General features: G+C 38.0%; 2 protein-coding genes across 4 annotated transcripts in view; one reads left to right on the top strand and one right to left on the bottom strand.

The window, feature by feature from the left end:
- The window catches only part of LOC137274229 (cyclin-dependent kinase-like 3), a 42,778-nt gene extending 32,621 nt beyond the window's left edge, over window positions 1-10,157 (top strand). The window contains exons 13-19 of one of the 2 annotated variants that reach the window (XM_067807293.1): window positions 1,237-1,359; window positions 1,828-1,933; window positions 3,216-3,254; window positions 4,732-4,867; window positions 5,615-5,708; window positions 6,797-7,042; window positions 7,635-10,157. In XM_067807293.1, coding sequence (XP_067663394.1) covers window positions 1,237-1,359; window positions 1,828-1,933; window positions 3,216-3,254; window positions 4,732-4,867; window positions 5,615-5,708; window positions 6,797-7,042; window positions 7,635-7,919 — 1,029 coding nt within the window. In that variant the 3' untranslated portion in view covers window positions 7,920-10,157. The remainder of the gene's footprint in view (window positions 1-1,236; window positions 1,360-1,827; window positions 1,934-3,215; window positions 3,255-4,731; window positions 4,868-5,614; window positions 5,709-6,796; window positions 7,043-7,634) is intronic. The other variant, XM_067807294.1, reaches the window with a different exon arrangement.
- A 7,423-nt stretch (window positions 10,158-17,580) lies between these two features.
- LOC137274228 (la-related protein 1-like) overlaps window positions 17,581-21,231 on the bottom strand; it is a 52,761-nt gene continuing 49,110 nt past the window's right edge. For both annotated transcript variants that reach the window (XM_067807291.1, XM_067807292.1), the window contains exons 16-20: window positions 20,480-20,622; window positions 19,863-20,007; window positions 19,241-19,350; window positions 18,646-18,770; window positions 17,581-17,958 (exon numbers count right to left, since the gene is read on the bottom strand). In XM_067807291.1, coding sequence (XP_067663392.1) covers window positions 17,779-17,958; window positions 18,646-18,770; window positions 19,241-19,350; window positions 19,863-20,007; window positions 20,480-20,622 — 703 coding nt within the window. In that variant the 3' untranslated portion in view covers window positions 17,581-17,778. The remainder of the gene's footprint in view (window positions 17,959-18,645; window positions 18,771-19,240; window positions 19,351-19,862; window positions 20,008-20,479; window positions 20,623-21,231) is intronic.

The following is a 21,231-nucleotide window of genomic DNA, read 5'->3' as shown; positions in this document are numbered from 1 at the left end:
CTTTTAGTTCAATGCTATATGAGTAGGCACCCATCTTCCTACATCACCATCATCTTGTGTGCACACATGCACACAAATATCCCATACTCCTCACAGTGACACCTCATTCATTACATAATGGTCAAATACGTCATGTATTGGGGCAGAGTTTGTATTAATGTACTGAGACTGCCAGTGTTGGGAGTGCTGTTTTGTCATAACACGATCAGTTGACAGTGTTGCAAACTCCTGCCTGCCTGACTGTCCGGTACGGTCTTTTCTATTTGCGACCGGAGGGTCAGTTTTAAAAAGTTGCAAGTCTGATGGCATTTGATGAATCTGACTTTGAGTATAATGACTAGAACCCTGACTGAAACAGATTTGAAAACAGTAGCAGTTTCCCTCCTCTTATTTACCTTCTTATTATTTTTCTTAATCCAGAGAATTTTGGACTAGCAACTTTCCAACAAGTCTGGTAACATTTGAGAGTTACTTGACTGAAATTTTTGGGAGTTTACAACACTGCAGATGGTCAGGCTACTGACATGGTTGACACAATGTGTTACTGTATCCCAGTTGCATAGATCAATGTTCATGCTGTTAATCACTGGATTGTCTGGTCCGGACTTGATTACTTCCAAACCATCGTCATATAGCCCTCTCATTGTCTGTAGACACTGAGACAGCCTCAAAAAGGATTCAGCTTGGCCCTAGCCTACATGCAGGAGTCAGTCTGTTATGGGCATCATAGCTGGGAGAATTAAAGGGGTTTATAGGAATCTCCTTACGTGGTCATATATTATGTAAGACTGTCAAAGAAAGAATGCATTTAATAACTCTTGGGGCATGCATTGCAATATGTGAATCACTATTGCATTTAACTGCAGTGGGGAACTCAGGCTAGTTGAACTCATCTCTACTAATCATGCTGATATGTACTGCATGTAGCTTGGCAAAAACTAACACTAATATTTTATCACTTGAAATGATTGTGTTACTCTGTTAATTCTACAGATGCTCTCATGTTTCAAAGTATGCAAATCAGTGATTTATGGAAAACATGGTACAGACTTTTATAAATTATTGCATAAATTGCAAACGATTTCTTTTCAAAGAAAAAAACAACAACATGTGAACCAAATTGCAGAATATGGAATAATAATAGATTTCTGTCAACTGCCACTTTCCTCAAAACTTTTTTTCGTGGTACGTTAATAGGCAAGAAACCTTATTCCCTCCCTTTCTTGTAATGTTCAGTTCTTGGACCAGGCCATGCAGGATGAGCTTCAGAGAATAAAAAATGATACACTTGGCAAGAAGAAGATGAGAGATGGGGGTGTCCCCATTCACAACCTCACTGAGAAGCTGTCATATGCCAAGGTAAGTCACAGACAGTGGAACTGATTGTAGAATCAGGTATAGTTGTATAGTTTATACCATATGTAAAGCCTTTGGATTACATTAAACCAGGGGCAATGAAGGATCCTAGTGGTTAAAGCATTTGCTTGTTACACCAAAGACCCGAGATTGATTCCTCACATGGGTACAATATGTAAAGCCCATTTCAGGTGTTCCCTGATTGCTAATATTGCTGGAATATACCTTAAGCCATGCTCACTCACTCACAGGCTAGTGACATTTAATGCTGGAATAATGCAGTCTACAGCATCAACATACACCTTCTCATATGTGACTTGTATCTAATTACAGTGGTGCTACTGAATGTGTCTTTATGGGTTTGCACCTACCATTATCTTATGAATCAGAAATATTGTTCGTAATTCCCCATTCATTGATCGTCTTTGTACCATGTATCATCTTTGTATGATGAATCATGTGGTCCCACAGCTGCAGCCGGGCATGGACCCTGCAGCCGCTGCCACAACCAATTCAAAGTTTAAGGACTCTCACAACTATGGAGGTGCCCCACGCCGGACACGGAACCAGTATTATGGTAAGTTGCCCCATCATGCCATCCCAGATGCATACATACTTTATCCGCAGTGCGTCTCACACTGTCTACATGTCCAGGGAGATGTTCAGTCTCAGCTCCTGTGTAAAACCAATATTCACATTCTCACTGCAGTTTAGTTAGGACCCACACTTGATCCAAGGTTGTTTCAGAATTATGCTCTTGATCTAGTTTACCATGTTTTGGTATGTCTCCATCCACCAAAATTGACTGAGTGAGTGAGTTTAGTTTTACGCTGCACTCAGCAATATTCCAGCTATATGGCGGCGGTCTGTAAATTATCGAGTCTGAACCAGACAATCCAGTGATCAACAACATGAGCATCGATCTGCGCAATGGGGAACCGGTGACATGTGTCAATGACGTCAGCGAGGCTGACGATCCGATCTCGTTAGTCACCTCTTACAACAAGCACAGTCTCCTTTTATGGCAAGCCTCCATCCACCAAAAGAATGTTAGATCACGAGGACTATTTTTCTTGATTGGTAGGTAATAGCCTGGTAGGGACTTGTAATGTGTTAGTGCTTTGAGCAGTGTTGCTCATTTACACAGTATGCACACAAATTGGTCTCAGTTCTACAATATTTCAGTTGATGCTATGTCACATTTAGTAGGGCCTTGTTATATTTTCACCTTTGTATTACAAAATATTCAAGGAAGCTGTTGATTAGTTTCAACATGCAATGTTTCCAGTGTATTTTGTATAAATATTTATTGAGAATTTCCAAAAATATTTAGGCTCATAAGGGATGAAGAAAGTGCTTGGCACCAAATACAAGGAACAGGAAGTACAGACACTATGTGTATAACGCAGGTGTATTTCTACAGATAACATGATTAAGTTAAGTTCAGCTGTCAATAAAAGGTCTAAAAGAAACGTAAAGACCTATCAAAATACATGTTGGTTAGTAACATGTTTATGAGATATTCATTGAAAAATTATAGAATTCAGAAAGTGATAAGGGTTGAAGAATTTGATAGGCACCAACAATGACAAAAATATGGGAACTTGGTACTACAGAATTTTGAGGTAACACTAGTTACCAAGGTTGTAGCTACAAAGCTGCATGACTATAGTTAAGATGACCTGTCACCTGGAGGGCTGAAAGAAATCATTACAGCAATTCCTTATACTGACAAAATGTGATACAGTCCGGTCTGTGAAATTTGAGGAATATTTATGAAGAAAATGGCATTCGTGAAACTTGGTATGGATTTTGGTTTGTTGAAGTTGGTATTGAGTGCCAAATATGTGTTTTGTCAGATTCAGGCTATGACATACACGAAGCAAGCACATCACCAGGTAATGTAGATGTTAGAGCAGCTTCCTGTTGAGTCCGCCAGGGGACCGTCTCTGTAAACAGTCAACCAGGTGCATCATGGGTAGAAGCAGACACAATGCCATGCAAAGTCTTTTTGACAAGTCTGTGTTAATAATCACAGTTTATGCCAGTGGTTGTATAAAATTTCTAGAAATCACAAAAGTGAATTTGATAATAATAATGATTTTGAATTATAAATGAACAAATTACAAAAGATACATTTTTTAGGATTATCTCGCATGAAAGTGTTCTTCATTTTTTTTTTTTTTTTTTTTTTTGTGATCATGGAGAAAGTCCTTAATCAATACAAGGGTCTAAAACCTCAGTAATAACATTGAAGTCAAATATTTTGTGTTTATGTATTTCCTTTCCTTGCATTGTGTGACTGATGTTTATTTTACGATAGTTCCCATGATGCACCTGGGTATGTTTTCATCTCATGTTGCTGCTATTGCCATGTTTGTTTGCATCGCACAGTTTCAGTTTGAACAGGGCACCTAAAGGTTACCTTTGTATTGATGATGTTTACATGTTATCTGTTCATTATGTTAAAGTTACATTTAGTTTTTACTGAAAGTTTCAGGTGAATAATGTCAATCAGCTGTAATATGTTTATTACAGATAGAAAGAAATTTGAAATACAGAGAATAGGCAACATTAACCATTTTAATTTAAACTTCTGATTTTACAGTAATTCGGCAAGCGGCGTAGATCATTGCAAAACCATTTTCTCCAAATCTGCAGAATAATGCCATATGTTTCTGTTGACAAAAGTGTTAAAATGGTGACTGAAAAAGCATCGTGACCTATCTCAGTGTGAAGAAATAGATAACTCTTGCTTTCTGCTGGTAGTGGGGAGACAGAACATAGCTTGGTTTATGTGCAAATTCTTTCTTCTGAAGTACGACTTGCTTGATATTCTCTGCTGAAAGGGAAATAGTCAGTCTTGAGCTTCACATTCTGCTTGTTCAGGGATAGTTTATGGCATTGTTGTAAGGTGTGCTACATTTGGGAGACCTGTTCACTTTTTAACCAGCTTGTATGAGCAGAATAACAACTAGTTCAGACTTTTAGAGCACAGATGTTGACAATGCACAGCCCATTAACCTCTGATTGATGTGATTACAGCAGACCAACTTTGTGAGTCAGAAAAAAAAAAAATAATGGTATATTTTAACAAGATTTTCGTGGTATTTTACTGTTTATTTTCATCAACGATTCATTTTCAGTTTTCATTATTTCTTCATTCAGTGTAAGCAACTGAAGGTTTCACTTGAATTTCAGTTTTTATAAAATCAATAAACAGATTATTTAGCTACAACTAATTCCTGTCCAAGGCTGTGATTTTACATGACTTAAGATTTGAATTTCTGAGGAACCTGCTTGCTTCTGATGTTTAGAAAACATATTTCTGTGCACTAGTTTTCAACCAAATTCTTATAGATACTTTCCTTCAAGATTTCAGCTACTCTCGGGACATGAATCGTGATAATCGTCACCTAAGTCTTCAGACAAGATCATATGCAAAGTATGTGGGTCACCAGCCCTATCACCTGAGGTCGGAGTCCCCATCGCACAACCACTATGCTCCCTGGTGAGTGTTTGGTCATGTGCAGCACAACAGTGTTAGAAATATACAGATATTTGTGTAATTTGTCATCTGCATTCAGCATGTGCTGTACAATCTGGTCTGGATATTCATTTATTGGCTCAAGATAATGCTCTTTTTCATTCGCTTTGATAGATATATGTGTTGAAAATTACAGTACTTTGTGTAGAAATATGATGCCAATTGTCATCTGGTACAAAAGACCTTGAGTAGAATTCTAGCATTTTTGCTTTGGACATATGACAAAAGGGAATTATAAACTAAACTTCAAACAAATATTAGTGCTGGTAATTTATAAATGTCTTGAGATGATTAGATATAGTGTATTTGAACAGTATTTTGACCAACTGCAATTTTCCAATTATTTATTTGATGGATGGAAAGTCATAGGAAAGTACAAGACTGCAATTTCTAGACAAATGATTTGACAGGACACTTTCCAAGTTTCTTCCAGTGTGATTGTGGATTGGCTAACTGGACTTATTGTAAATAGCTACAAGATTGCTGAAATAAATTTGATGATAATGAAAAAAAGATCCATATATGCGCTGTATCGGATAACAGAAATGTTTTCAGCGTTTTACGTGTCAGTATTTTCCTTGTTAATCTTGCAGAAATTCTGCTTTCAGAAATGACAATATTCAGGTAACCTTTGATTATTGCTGTTTCAGCGTTACAAGGGCAGAACTGTTGTTTAGTAACCTGATACAGAAGTACTGGTTGTTGTTTCAGGCGTGGCGTAGAGACCCCTGGCGCTAGTGAGAGATATAATGGAGCTTCCATGATGAGTCTCGCCAGGAAAAAGAAGAAGCAAAAGTTTTTACAGGTAGCCGAGTGATTCTGACACTGAGCAAGCACATTTTCATAACATAACTTACTGAATCTTTAGTGCTGATGAAACTCACCTGTGTGGAGATCTGAAGACACCTCCAAATATTGAACTTTCTAATCAGCCAGTTGGCATCGAGGATGTTGAATGCTTGGTATGAGGCAGCAAATCCATTGAAACAAGGATAACTAAATTTCTCAATGCCAAAAAAAACTAATATACAATCTTAAGAGTGGAAAGTATTGGCGACTTTGTGATGGTTTGGATGTTTCATGAATCCTGTCCTTTCTGTGAGCTGTCAAACCAAAATGGGAGCACCTGTCATTGAAGGAATATTTATATTCTCTTTGGTTTTCATTTGAACAAAGTATATGAATAGAGGGGGTTAAAATAGTGAAGCTGTATCTTCAGAGATCCGAAAGCATATTGGGTCAAGATCCCATGAACATGAGATGCATCGTAGTAGAGAAATTCTTATGGACTTATAGATTATGTACTCATATTTGTGAGTCTTGGATGTACTCTTATTCACATAAGTGGTAACATTAGTTCAGAGAGAAAATTGTTCTTTCCAGATTTTCAAATTTGGGTAGAATAGGTCCAAAACCACTGGTGCTTGTTGTAAAACAGTATTAATGGAATAATATCAATCACTTGGCTGGTCAAGTCTCGATCATTCTCAATTCAACTATTTGTCCTTAATACAATAAATTATTCACACTGTATACATGAGTGAGTGAAGGAGTTTAGTTTTACACTGCTCTCAGCAATATTCCAGCTACATGATGGTGGCAATCTGTACATAGTCAAGACTGGACCAGACAATCCAGTGATCAACAGCATGAGCATCGATCTGCGCAATTTGGAACTGATGACGTGTCAACCAAGTCAGCAAGCCTGACCACCTGATCCTGTTAGTTGCTTCTTACGACAAACGTGATTGCCTGTTACGGCAAGCATGGGTTGCTGAAGATCTATTCTACCTGGACCTTCTGGGGTCTCACACTATGTACAAGTGTGATGAAAGACATATTGTTGACTTGAGTATAAAATAGTATTCATACATTCACTCATTCTGTCCATAGAATATTAATCCTGACCTTGAAGATGGGCGTCTCTCTCCATCTGTGCCAACGAGGAACCCTTCTCGCATGTCTCGAGCTGAGGTTGATTGGAAGGAAGATGGGGAACTGACGTGCGAGGCGTACACACCCAGAGACCCACCCTCTCAGAAGGATGTTGGATACCGTGATGTTGGGGGCTGGGACAAAAAGCAGCACTACAAGCAAGGTGTCCAGATGAGGAAATTCACTCAGACACCAGTCGACAGGGTATGTAGATTGCAGATGTGTGTATATTGTACAGGTGACACGAGTAGACAGGGTGTATAGATTGTACCGCTGACACCAGTAGACAGGGTGTGTACACTGTACAGGTGACACCATCAACCACTGGTTCGCCTGGTCAAGGTTCAATGATTTAGTGTCAAAAAGGCTGATGCAGCTGGAACATTGCTGACCAGTGCCTCTTCATTCAGGACACAGACACACAACGATATTCATGGATATCTTTTCTCATGAAGGTCCAGGGTAGAATAGGCCTTCAGCAACCCATGCTTGCCATAAAAGGCGACTCAGCTTGTTGTAAGAGGCGACTAACGGGATCGGGTGGTCAGGCTCGCTGACTTGGTTGACACATGTCATCGGTTCCCCATTGCGCAGATCGATGCTCATGTTGTTGATCACTGGAATGTCTGGTCCAGACTCGATTATTTACAGACCGCCGCCATATAGCTGTAATATTGCTGAGTGCGGTGTAAAACTAAACTCACTCACTCACTTTTCTCATGATTGCTGCAGTGTTTCCAGGATTCACTCACTCATACTGACATAGCTCTGACACTCTGCTATTTTGTTTGACCAGGGTGTGCGTCTTCAACCCATACAAAAATCTTTACATCGTGGCAACTCCCCAGAAAACACGCCTCCAAGTAAACCTTACCCAAAGACTGAGCAAGACTCAAAGACCCTCACATCAATCTCTGGCACAGAACTGAGGACGGGACCCAAGTCTCGGCCCTCCTCTGTCATGGCGGATGAACCACCAGAGGGCGGGGTTGCATCCCCTCGCAACAATGACCTCAGACCTGTCAAAGGCAAATCAATCAAAATGTCTGACTACCGGGGTTACCAGGACCCTTACATGTGAGAAGTGCAGGGCCTGCTAGTTATGTCAATGTTGTTCTACAGGGACTCTCAAGAGTGGCTGCCATCACTTTTTATAGAGTGTTAGTTCGGGTTAAACTGGCACTTGTACACATCACTCGATGCCTCAGATACATAATGATTTGGTTTCACTCTGGGAGACAAATCTCTTAAAGGTCTTAATTTACATTAATTGTGGTTATTGATTTCTCCTGTCTGGAAGTGTTATGACATTTTTATTATCATTGCTATTATTTTACAGTTGCAGATTCGTTTAAGAGTTCAAGCATTATGAAATGTCAGATGATGCTCAACACTGTCATTTCTCAGCAGTATGTTGTTTGGTCAAGGCACATAAAAGGCCATAACATAGTCACTACTAGCAGAATGTTTCAAGGGAGACAATTCATAATTTTTTTAGAATTGTTCAAGATACATGCATTAACTACATGTACTTTGAAAAGTTCATGAGAATGACATACTGAACAAAGATAGAAACTCACTTTTGCGATTGTCTTGATGGAAGCATTGTGATGTGAGGTGCTCCATGGGATAGACAGGTGAAAATCTTATAATAAATTTTATGACCTTTACAGAAAGTCATGTTAACAATTTAAGTGATAATTATATCATGAAGCTTATTTCAATGTTCAGATAAGAGTTCAATATGGATAATTTATACATATTTTCTTGAAGATTTGAAGCTCATACAGTTCAAATTGTAATTTTAACAAAGCAATGCTCCTCAATCTGTAGCATCAGTTGCCATGTATGATATGAAATATAGGTCACAAAACCACAGTATTTCATAAACTAATTCCACATGTGAAAGAACAGATATTTGAGAACTTTGTTACTAATCAGCATCTCTTGAAGATTTGTTGTATAAACTGATTTTTGTGTATTTTCACTTCAATTCATGAGATTTTTAAAGTTAACTGGGATCTTTTCTACTTCCAGTCAGTATCACATCTATCCAGGTTTGTCCCAAAAGACTGAATGTTCATACACATTGTTGAAGCATTGTAACACGTTTGTTTGCTGGTATCAAATGATTCAAGATTCATCATTGGGGAGAAAAATTGATTTAGATGTAGATTACAGATTTAGTGAAATCTTTGGATATTACTCCCACTGATAACTGGAGAAACACCACTCATCTTGTAGCTGTATAGAATTTACTATGCAAGGTGTTTTTAATTTTGATTGCGAAAATTCAAAAGTGTTCACAAGGACTAAAAAGTTCAAATTAAGTTAAAGGTTTAAATACTCATAGCAAGTCTGACGTCTTTTCCAGCTGGGATTCATCAGCCAGACATGGCAGGTATTTTAGAAAGATACCTCCCTCTCCAAAATGCTGCTGTTGCATTTTTGACTCAATTATCCAGCATTTTGTAAAATGTGAAAACATCATGGAATGCTGCATCCCCTTGTTGATAAATCCCTTGTTCAGAAACGTTGTAAATACTATTCTGACAAAGCCCTCTGTGTTTCAAAGTGTACAACAATGTGACAATCACTGCACATTTCTTCTGTCCATTGCCATCACTCACATCCGTCCAGCCACCAATTCATCCAAGGAACCCTCCGGGGTCAGCATTACTCAACTTCTCCATTATGTGAAACATACTCACAATGCAGTATTAGGCATGGCATCATTCACCGTCCGTTAGTTAAGTATTTTGTTTTGTTCACATTTAACTGTATCTACCTCCTATAATTTATTCATTAGTACTTAGTTGATAGCAGGTAGTTTGTGCGTTAAAGTTGCCCACATTTGTATTTGCATTCTAAAGTAGGTTTTCTGCCAAGCATATTAAGATGTTGGAGAAGAAAGTACAGAAGTACTGCCCACTTGTGCAAAACAAACATCCACTGTATTTCGGTCTTAACATAATTAATTTTGAAAAATATTCAAGCTGTTTATTTGAGTAACTTGCACAGAATTTGGAAGACTGCATTTTGTGATCCTTCTTTCCACAACACCCTAAAAAAACCCACAGTATTTAATCATTGGACAATTTTGCATATTCTTTGAACAATAGAAAAATTATCTCAAGTAAAAGAAGTCATCCCAAGCAAGTCCCGACCAGCCATTTCATGTCATCAGGTCAACACCAGAATTGTGTTCGCAACACCATTGGTTCCAGCCGTCATATCCATATCTATTCATTTCACTTTCAGTTGTATTGTTTGCTTTCCAAAAAGCCTACATTTGGCATATAAAATACTTTTATTATAACTCTGTCTGTTTTCATTGATACACATTGTAGAAAGGATCAAATTTCCAGGCAGACTAGCAATTCCATTTGCAACAGAGTTGTCTCCCTTGGATTCCTGATTGTGACCCCACTCTGGCACAGCAATGACTTTGCATATCACATAACCAGACTCTTGTTTGTAAACACATAAACATGTAAATCAGAAAAGACTGCACTAATGCAAGCTTTTCGGTGCGCTCTTCTGGTTGTTTTACATTGTTACATAGACGTTCTTGTACCACTGCAACAGTTTATGGCAATAGATAAAAGACTGCATCACTACTCTCCAGTCGGAACACAACATATGTATGCAAAAACTGAAAGTGTTACACTTTTCTCAGTGAAAGTACACCATTAAAAATCAACCTCAAAGTAGAGCAAATTAGCAAGTTTTATGCTACATTTAGCAATATTGCAGCAGGGAAACACCAGGAATGTACCCATGCAGGGAATTGAACATGTTTTAGGGCATAACAAGCTCTCCTTCCATCAAAAATGTTTAGATGGGTAGACCATTCAAAAATAAAAGTATTTACTATAATATATATATATATATATATTATACTGAACAAACTTGTCACATCTTTCTGGCCTGTAGAAGTACTGTGCTGCTCTTGGCACAGGCAAACTGTAGCACAAGTGGGGTTGCGCAGTGCAGAGATAATGACCAGTCTTCATATATGCGAGCGAAGTGAGCAAAGGTTGGCAACACACTTCCCTCACTTCGGTTCAAAAAGTATTTTTCGTGTGAAGATAAAAATATCGCCACCATCAAAGTTACACTCCAAATTCCTGACTAGTTTGTGATCTCAGATTTCCAACGCCACATTTAACAATTACTCACGTCACGTGAAATATGTTTTATTCAACATCTTCAGCGCCACTCGTGGTACATCAGACCGTTCTTTGCCTCCATTACCCTGCCAGCCTCTGGTTCAGTGAAGGAACAAGTTATTATTCCGTATGGAATACATAAAGAGTTACCTCCCATGCTTCATACGCCCTCTACGTCAGAAGTGTGTTTATTGTAGAATAAATGTTACAAAAGATCTAACAACAACGCCGACACTTAAGACAAATACATTCCAACAGAATCATGATAAAATTAGGCAATATGGTACATCTTTATAATTTCTGCTTATTCTTGTTCCTTCACTTCGTTGAGCCGGAAGCTGGCAGGGGTAATGGAGGCGAAGAACGATCTGAATACCACGAGTGGCGCTTAAAATGTTACATAAAACATATTTCACGTGAGTAATTATTAAATATGGGGTTGAAAATCGGAGAGCACAACCTAGTGAGGAAATGGGAGTGTACCTTTGATGGTGGCGATATTTTATTTTGACACGAAAAATACTTTTTGAACCGAAGTGAGGGAAGTGTGTTGCCAACCTTTGCTCGCTTCGCTCTCATATATGAAGACGTCATTTTCTCTACGCTGCGCAACTCCATTTGCGCTACAGTTTGCCTGTGCTCTAGGCAGGGCAGGAGACCTGCTTCTGATCTGCACCTCACCAAATTAACCTGTTGTCACAAATGCCAGACATCCCATAAAAATTATCATGACTGTTGAAAACTTTGCCAACATGTCAAGCACAGCTTTTGCTGAATCCCACAGAAAACAAACAACTGAATATGTTTTTGATATTTTTTTCTTATTTTTTTTGTCCTTTGTGCAGCTATTACCAACTACATCATTCTGTCTAATATAAAGGTAAAGGTTTTGTCACACTTAATAGAATAGGAACATTTCCAAGATGCAGCAACACTGTATGGAAAAAACAAGGACTTGAACTTTATCTTGCAGGACTAATAGCACCAAGCTCTCCCTTTTGCCCAGAAATAATGAAAAACAAATTATCAGAATCATCAACAGATATAAGTATATATCGAATCGAATCATTGAGCAGATTAAATGGTGTACATGTCTTTTTTTTTTTCAATTTCATATACTTTTATATTACATATGAAAAATCATGAAAAAGAATCACTTTACATAAGGAACTGGGAAATTTGACACTTCTATATACAGGCATTTCAATTTATTCACTTCTGAATCTTCTACTTAATATGTAATCATTTTCATTACCTTATTGCTGGTCAAAAACAGAATGACAAAATGGTCACTGACAATTTTCTAACTAAAACCTAAAAGGGGTCAAAATAACGTACCATTTCATGTAAAATAAATAATTGTGATTGTATTACATTGTTGTAGAAATATACATGGTTATGACAAATGAACTAAAAAAATCCGATCTCCCAGACAGCTGTATGTACAAGAGCCACACCTGAAGTACAATGTAAAGTATATACATAAAAGGGTTGTCTTTTTCTATACAAACTAATATTGCCAGAATGTGACTGAATGAGACATTATTTGGTAGTCTAACATAAACCAAACTTTGAATAAAGGCACTGTCACCACACACAAAGTGCTAGTTTTAAATCATCTTTACACAAACTACACAATTTCATGCTTATGGCATTTAACAGTACCAGAACACAAATGGTGTCATTTCTATTCCATCATTTAGGAAAGGGTCCTACCAAATGCACTACGTGCTACAGTTTACACAAAAACAAGCTGTAAACAAAATAATCTTATTCCTAAGCGTGGAATATCTTTTTTGACTTTGAAGAAACATGAAACATATTCATTGCCTGTAGCATTAATGTTGGGCTATGTATGTTGTAAAAATTCAACCGTAGTTTTAATGATGAAGATCTCAATAATGCCATATTACTGACCTGATTTTTGTCACAAGAGATCAAGGAACAGTGTTGTAAGATACAAAATTAAACTCAGCAAACTTAACAAGGGCGGTCTCAGGTTGTAATAGTATCATCAATCTTTGGTGAATCAGCCAGACCATGACAGAAAAACAGCATGCACATGTGACTTTCATCTCGTTAACAATCCTCAGAACACACCTAAAGCTCTGATCCAGTGGGATTTCCCAGTTGGGTCACATCACAATTATATGCCAGTATGTACTCCAACCTCCTAGCACCAGGTACTTTTAGAATTACCCCAAAACTTGGCCATGGGTTTTGCTCCGGAGAGGAAAGTGAAGATACATCTGCACTGATTGCTTGATCAATGGACCTCAAGAATTTGGGTGTGCTCTAAAAAGATTGAGGACTTGTGACAGTGCTTTATACAAATAAAAACGAAACTTACAACAACAAAAGCGTTGAACTGCATCTTTCCCACTGTTCTTGCAACTGAAACTTGCTATCCTTAAAAGTGCGGTCACATGTCCTCATCCATTACACAACTGACTGTTTGTTCGGAAAGTTTGATCTCCCATAAACATAAGATCATTTCCTGGCAGTCTGGGAGCTTCATAAATTGCTAATGAGATGACTGGAATACGTATGCACTGAAATTTCATATTCCACAAACAATATGCTAAAATTAGAGTATATTCATCTAACATGTACTTAACAAGCCACAACTGATTCAAACATCCTCTTGAATGCAAGAAAATGAATTAACAAAACAATAATCGCTTTTGTGCAGGGTATTTTGATGATCGGTACTTGGGCCATGTCAATTTTGTAAGTCAAGTCAGTGGTGGTTCATCAGCCACATTTTAGCTTCGATATTTCACTGTAAATTGAAATTCCAAATACCACTTTTCAATGCTCCAGTGTTGAGCATAAGCAAATTTTGGATATGAAGATAGTGACTTGATATCTGAACAAATAACACTATTTAAATTCTGAAGTCCAAGAAAAATCAAACTTCCAGTGTAAGCCTGAGTTCAGAAAACAACTTAAAAGTCCTTGTGAGCTGATAAGTGACATCCACCATGTTATCCTGGGGAGATATTGACTGACATGTGATTGATGAGCTCATGCTCAGCAGACAGGTGTCATGGCAATATGAACTGACAGACAACCAGAAGAGTGAGAGAACCTACTGTAGTATTTGCATACCGAAGTGCATAGTGAGAGAAACAACAGAAGACATTGAAGACAACGTCTATCACAGATTTGTGGACTGGAAAACCTTGGTGTGGCGCAGTGTTGTGACTGAGATACTGTGACAACATGAACTAGTGATCTGGTCGAGTAAGTCTTCATTCCAAACATAAATCCATTTTGGCACAATGTTCAATATTGGTTTAGTTTACATAAGACTATCTTCGGCAGATGAGTCTGTACCAGGAGGCTATTTATACAGAGCATCTAGCAAGTGACAATCTAATGTATTTAAGTGAATATTTTTCACATATTCTGTAGAAGTCAAGCTCAGAATGATCCAAGATGTTAACAGAACACGTACATCAAATCAAGATGTTAACAGAACATGCACTTGATAACTCGAGGTTTAACAGAACAAGCATGTGATAACTCAAAAGGAGAACATTGGGCTCCTCACAGTACCTGATAATTGATAGAATCAGGTAATCAACATGATCGTGCTGAATCACCAAGGGGTGATTTCAAACACTGCACAACTGGTACAAGAAGTAACATTTCGCACTTGACTATGGAGAAGCCATGAACTGTACACCATCACCAGGTTATGCAAGATCAAGATAAATATGTAATACAGATAAAACCCTACTCACTAGTATATAAGATTATCAGATATTCACATAGACAGCTTGTTTTTGTACAGTAATTCAGATACATGTCTACTCTCACACAGGTCAATATGGTGCAATACAGGTTTCAAATATTGAACATTTTATGTACAGCAGGAGAGAAAGCACTAATATTTCAGACAGGATAAAACACTATGAAAATACAAAATAAAATTGGTTTTGATGGTCTTAAGGATTTTGGTCAGCAGTAAATTACTTCAGTCTTTCATGTTTCTCTCTACAGAAAAGTGCATATGATTGCCATCAATAACACTGCAGATTAATGTGTTGTTATTGAGTCCGAGGAATAACAGCAAAACATGCTGACAAAGGTTGTTGCATAAGTTCTCATCTTCAGATTAGTAACACTTTGCATCTTTAGACACACAAATGATGATGTTCAGGAAACAGTGATAAGTTGTGTTGATATTTCGACCATGTGTTCTAATCGAAATTTACCATGTTCACAAAAGTATATCACATGTAGGCGAGGCCATTTCAAGTCCTGAATCTGTGGTGGTCCCATGATATCTCTACCTCGGTCAATGTCATGAACAAAACCCCAATGTCACTGACAAGTGACAAATGCCCTTGAAGAAAAACAGACACGAGGAATGAATCAGTTGACAGTTGAAGGCATATATTGTGATTTGTGCAGTGCTGTCAAACCAATTCTAGGTTCTCAGCAGAATAGCACTGTTTGTGGGGGTAGGGGGGGGAAAGGTGTTGAGGTTGAAATGTAACTTCCTCACAAAGAGATACTGATTGGCAGAAATAATATACAGAACACTGCTTTTAACAGAATTCCACAAAAATCAGTTTGTGTCAACTTAACAAGGGTTTGAGGATTAAAGTGATGCAGAGCTCCAACAGCTATTTTTGCAATCCACAAGCGAAGATCTGACAAACCTTTTAACATAATTATGCAAACCTGCACATGAACTCAGAATTGGATTCTTGCACAGCATGTTATGTCAAATATTACAACTGAACTTTAAGGCTGCATAAAAAAAATTGTTTCTCGGGCACATTATTTTTTAAAGTGACAAGAGCGGCAGGACATTTCAAAATTTTTCATAGAAAAAGGTGATGAGTGAGCTTGGGGAGTTCAGCACATGTTAATTATTTGTAGATTCATTCACACTTGCTCTTACTGACACTCATTCTTATAGGATGATGACAAATGGATGATCGGGATGCGGCCAAGTACATTTTTTTTTTTTTTAAATGGCAATAAAACATTGTTATGTACACAAATAAAAGGGCCGCACTGATCCCCGAGAAACATTTCACATTTTTTCATTCAGCCTAAGGGAAACATAGTTTTGCTGTGTCATTCTTCTTGTACATGCAGACCTAAAGGGAGATAGATACATGTCTGATGTAACATCCTTTTTAGCACTATGGAACACACTAGAAATGGGCGAGACATTGTGGTGCCATTAGTTTTTCTTCAATAACCTCTAACAACTGCCCATTCATATACTGCCATTTAACACCTTTTCCTTATCAAAATATTGGGAACAGACCTTCAGCAAGAAATATCTAACAAGTACCAATCATGGAATTAGATCAGCACTTTCCACAGACACACACAAGCACATAGCAACAGACTGGTTAATGCATGAATGACAGTGAATGCATTATGAAAACAGAGGCAGACTTTCCCTGAAAATAAAACACTGAAAACATGAACAAAGCGATGCACCACAACTCAAGCTGAGACACACATACAGTCATTCAGATATGCACATCACCTTTAGTTTTAGCATAAAGGATCATTTTTCCATAAATAATACAACCTGAAAACATAACTCACTACAGAGTTTGGAAACACCTTGTAACAGAAAAAAGATATTGCAACTTGTCCATTTTCTCATGGAGTCCTTTGTCTTTTCTCCCAAGCACTGACTTTGACAGGAGACCTTGAAAAAAGTACTGTTTACCATTTCTGAACATGTAATTACTTCACTGAGAAAATAAAAACCCGACTCCTTAACATCAACATAAAAAAACTAAGGCCTTGTTAGCTATGAAATATTTGTTAATCATAGCTGCATTCAAAGAAAATGATTTTTGATAAGATTAAGTATTTCTCTGTACCATATTAATGAAAATCAAAAGCACTTCATTGAGGTGAAAAATGAATAAATGTCTTGTTCAACTAAATGAAGAAATGAAAATGAAAATCATTAAACTACTCTAAGACAAGAGTACATCATGCTATTAAATGCTGTTAATGCATACCATTCAAGTGTCCAAATCATAAACCTAAAGTGGAATTGAAAATGAAACTTTCTTTCATTTGAATATCCTTCATAATGATCATCTCCCTTTAACATGACAAAACAATGGACTATCATAAATATTCACAAGCACTGGAAGATGACAACAACATGCTGTCAACAATCAATATTTTACACATTTGAAACTTGGCAAAGAAACCATATCACATCAGTATAAAGAACTTACACTGCACCACTACAATTATGGCTACATTCAAATCCTCAAGTATTCTAGAGTTATCTCCCTTCAATGAACACCGTTCATTAACATTGATCTTTATCAAATAGTAAAAGCAACCAAAACACCTTGCAAATTTTAAATGTATGAGGAAACCTCATGTCTTTAACAGAACTGGACAAGCCTGAAAACATATATATATATATACATATAAAATATTTCATCTTCAAACTAGGAAAGAGGAATTCCTGCATTAAGATAACAAATCATTCAATCTGGTATCAGTCTTACAAATAATTACATGCAGAGAGCTTAAATTTTGTGGAAACTTTGAATTATTATATTTGTTTAAATGGTGTCTTGTCATTACTGACAGTTTGGAATAGAAAGCCACTAAATCATCCCTTCAACATAAACTTGAGTCACGTATAGTACAGAGAATGGTTTCTGGTTTGCCCAGAGCACATTGGTTGATTGATGCCCAACGGCATCCCATGCTATATACATGCCCCCTTTGTCCCAGCAGTCTATGTACAGTGTTTCACTTGGTGGCAGCGGCAACGGCAGCGGCGGAACCTTCTGATCCTGATGCAGGCTTGTCAGTTTTCTCTGTTGTGGATTTTGATTGGCTGGCTTGACCAGACTTCTGAATGGCTGTTTTCGATTGGGTGTCTTGGGATGTCTGTTTCGAAGATGTTGGTCCACTTGACTGATCCTCAAACTAACAAAGAACAGGCATTATACTGGAGATACTGTATCAGGTTGCAAACCTTTCAAATAATTATTTTTTACTACTTGACAAACTGAATAAATTATCAAGTCTTGGCAAGAAAACGAGTGCTGCAGGAATTGTACCTGCGAATAAATATTTTGCTGGTGCTTACTTTGGTAAGCACATGTTTTGGTCTTTTTTGCAATGCCACACACACCAATGATTCCATCTGTGTGATTGTGTCCTGTCCAAAACAACCCAAACTATTCTGTGACCTGTGATGAACAGCAAGTCCTGTCACTGTCCCAACTGGGTAGAAGTGTAGCTTACTGGGGTCCATTTAGACCTGGAATCCTAATGGGGGGCAACATTTGTTTACTTGTTTAACAATGCACTTGCGCCATATGGCTGCAGTCTGTACCAAACAATCCTGTGATCAACATCATGAGCATTAATCTGCACAGTTGAGATATAGGCCAACCTAGTCAGTGAGTATGACTACCTGATCCTGTTAGTCACCTCTTACGACAAATGAACCTTCACAACAGGAAGGACTCCACAAAAGCGTAAGTGACTTTGTTAACGTAAGCAAGAGGGACTCGCCTTTTGGTCATCATATTCAAGCACTTATTTTGTAGAGTAGGCATAGTTTAATGATGCTTTGCATAATAAATTTGGCACCAAGATTACACTCACATCAACCCGGAAATCTTCTAGTCGCTTGAATTTGGAAAGTTTTTCTTTCAGCATTGGGTCAACTTCTACTGACCGCCGAGAATACTTCAGGAATGCCCAGAACTTCTCCAGTCCATAGAGCTGGCCTGGAAGATGGCAAAACATTTAACTGATACAATAACAACACATCTATGCAAATCTGTGTAACTATGAACATTGAATAACACCATCAAACAATTGAAAGAGAAGGCTTGATGGTTTAATACAGTTTTGTAACCAGGCTCCAGAATACTTTACTAAAATGACTTTACTGAATACTTGACTGAACTAGTGTCATGGTATCAGCCATCACGAACCCGCAGTTATGGCGATAAAGCTTTTGCCAAAGCAGGTCCTCTGCTATGGAAACCAACTACTTGAGAACATGAAAAACTTATCTGACATCATTCCATTAAATAAAAGAACTCAAAACAGTTCTTTTCAAGAAAGCATTCAACCAAGCATCTTAGAGCAAATCTTGGATTCAGGAGCTATATAAATTTTAGCATTGTTATTATTATTATTGACAAAACCCTGTGTTTCCTAGAATGGGCAAAAGGCAAGTTAACATTCTTACCACTTTCACAGTCTCTTATTGTGTCCTCCATGAAGTCCTTGAACACATCTAACCGAAAACGGCGTTCCAGTCCGTAGCTGTAGTAGCGGAATAGACATTCTAAACCATACCTGAAAGTGGAACAGAATGAAGTACCAGTGAGGCTAGAACTGTTGACTGCAAGTCAGTAGATGTCCAGCATATACTTCTGGAAATGGATATGTCTGTCCTTAAGCTAGTCCCAATCAGTGAGAATAGTTTTTGGGAATACCATGCCAGATAACAACATAATCTTCTTCTAGGGTATGACTCTTAAAAAAGTGAATGAGTGAATGAGTTTAGTTTTACGCCACACTCAGCAATATTCCAGCTATATGGCAGCGGTTTGTAAATAATCAAGTCTGGACCAGACAATCCAGTGATCAACAGCATGAGCATCGATCTGCGCAAGTGGGAACCAATGACGTGTCAACCAAGTCAGCAAGTCTGACCACCCAATCCCGTTAGTCGCCTCTTACGACATGCAAAGTCGACTTTTAAGGCAAGCATGGGTTGCTGAAGACCTATTCTACCCCGGACCACTCTTGAAAAAAAAAAAATCTACCAATGTCCTAGAGTGACAGCACAATTTCAGTTCAAATACCTGTATCCATCCTTTGAATCCTCCACAGCAAGGTTGCGAAACTCCTGGTACATCTTCTTGTTGTAATGCTGGCGTAGGAAGAAGGACCAAAACCTGAACAGTGTGTTCATCTCCTGAGACTGTCCGATTCCAAGCCTCTTCCGTTCTGGTGCAACACATGCATCACATCAAATTCATACTGACTAAATTCAAATAGAGAATGTTCTTTTTAACCTGAATAGTTTTCCTTCACTGGAACTGTCAACAACAGATAGTTGTTTCATAATATAATCCACATTGTAAATGAGTTTGTAAAACACATCTGTTCTTATCCCACTGGAATTTCTCCATTTTGACTGACTTTCAGCTACACTTGGCATTAGAATTAATACTTTAACTCCCTCATGTTAACTTGCTGCAGAACTCGATATACTACCATAGATGTCCTGTTTGCCACAGAACAAGAAGGGTCTTAGCGCTAAGGTGGTCCTATTTACAACAACTGTAGCAGTCTCATTGGTTAGTACAATGGCACCCAGGCCACCCAAGGTACCTAGGCCTTTAGGTACTTAATTACAACATCAATATTCAATGTAGATATCCACAGCAAGTTTGGCCAGTACCCCATCGATGCTCACCTTTGAGACATTTGGCGTGATACTTGTGGTAGACAGTCCAGACGAAGCCGTTCTCCTTCAGCAGCTGATGTGATGGATGCTCAAACTGAGGGAATGTAAGAGGAGTGCTGCCATAGCTGACCGACAACTGGCTGTCCGACGGGCTGAAACAATCATATCACACTTACACTCCATTAATTCTTCAACCTCAACAACCCACTGAAGTTGCTTGATGATCCTGGGGCCCTGTTCTTCAGAACATTCATAGCATGTCACTCGTTGGTCTACGACAAAACATAGAGTTAAAAAGTGTTGTAATGTTATAAACGAATTGTGCACTGGGACCCTGAACACTTTTTGGAGCGGTCTTCTCTGAAGCTGCTAACTGTATAACTATAAATAAACTAAGTTGTTACTGTTACAGTTTGCAAAACACAAATTTAGGATTGTAAATGTGAACTGATATCCACGAAGAAAGAGATACGTTACAAGAATTGGAAATGAAACAGCCAAGCAGTATTTTTATTTCTGCCCTAATCTTGGAAAGTGACTCCATACATGATACATAAAAATATTCCCTGAGAAGTACAACACTGGTAACTTCTGCTAATGTGTGCTAAAAAGTGTGCGAGTGAGTTTAGTCTGACGTCGCATTCAGCAATATTCCAGCTATATGGTTTCGGTCTATAAACAATAAAGCCTGGACCAGACACTCCTGTGATCAACAGCATGAGCATCAATCTGCACAATTGTTAAACCGATGACGTGTGTCA

The sequence above is a fragment of the Haliotis asinina genome, chromosome 2 (assembly GCF_037392515.1).
Source record: "Haliotis asinina isolate JCU_RB_2024 chromosome 2, JCU_Hal_asi_v2, whole genome shotgun sequence".
NCBI lineage: Eukaryota > Metazoa > Mollusca > Gastropoda > Lepetellida > Haliotidae > Haliotis > Haliotis asinina.
Note: the sequence above shows the minus strand (reverse complement) of the source record. Positions and strands in the feature narration are given on the sequence as shown.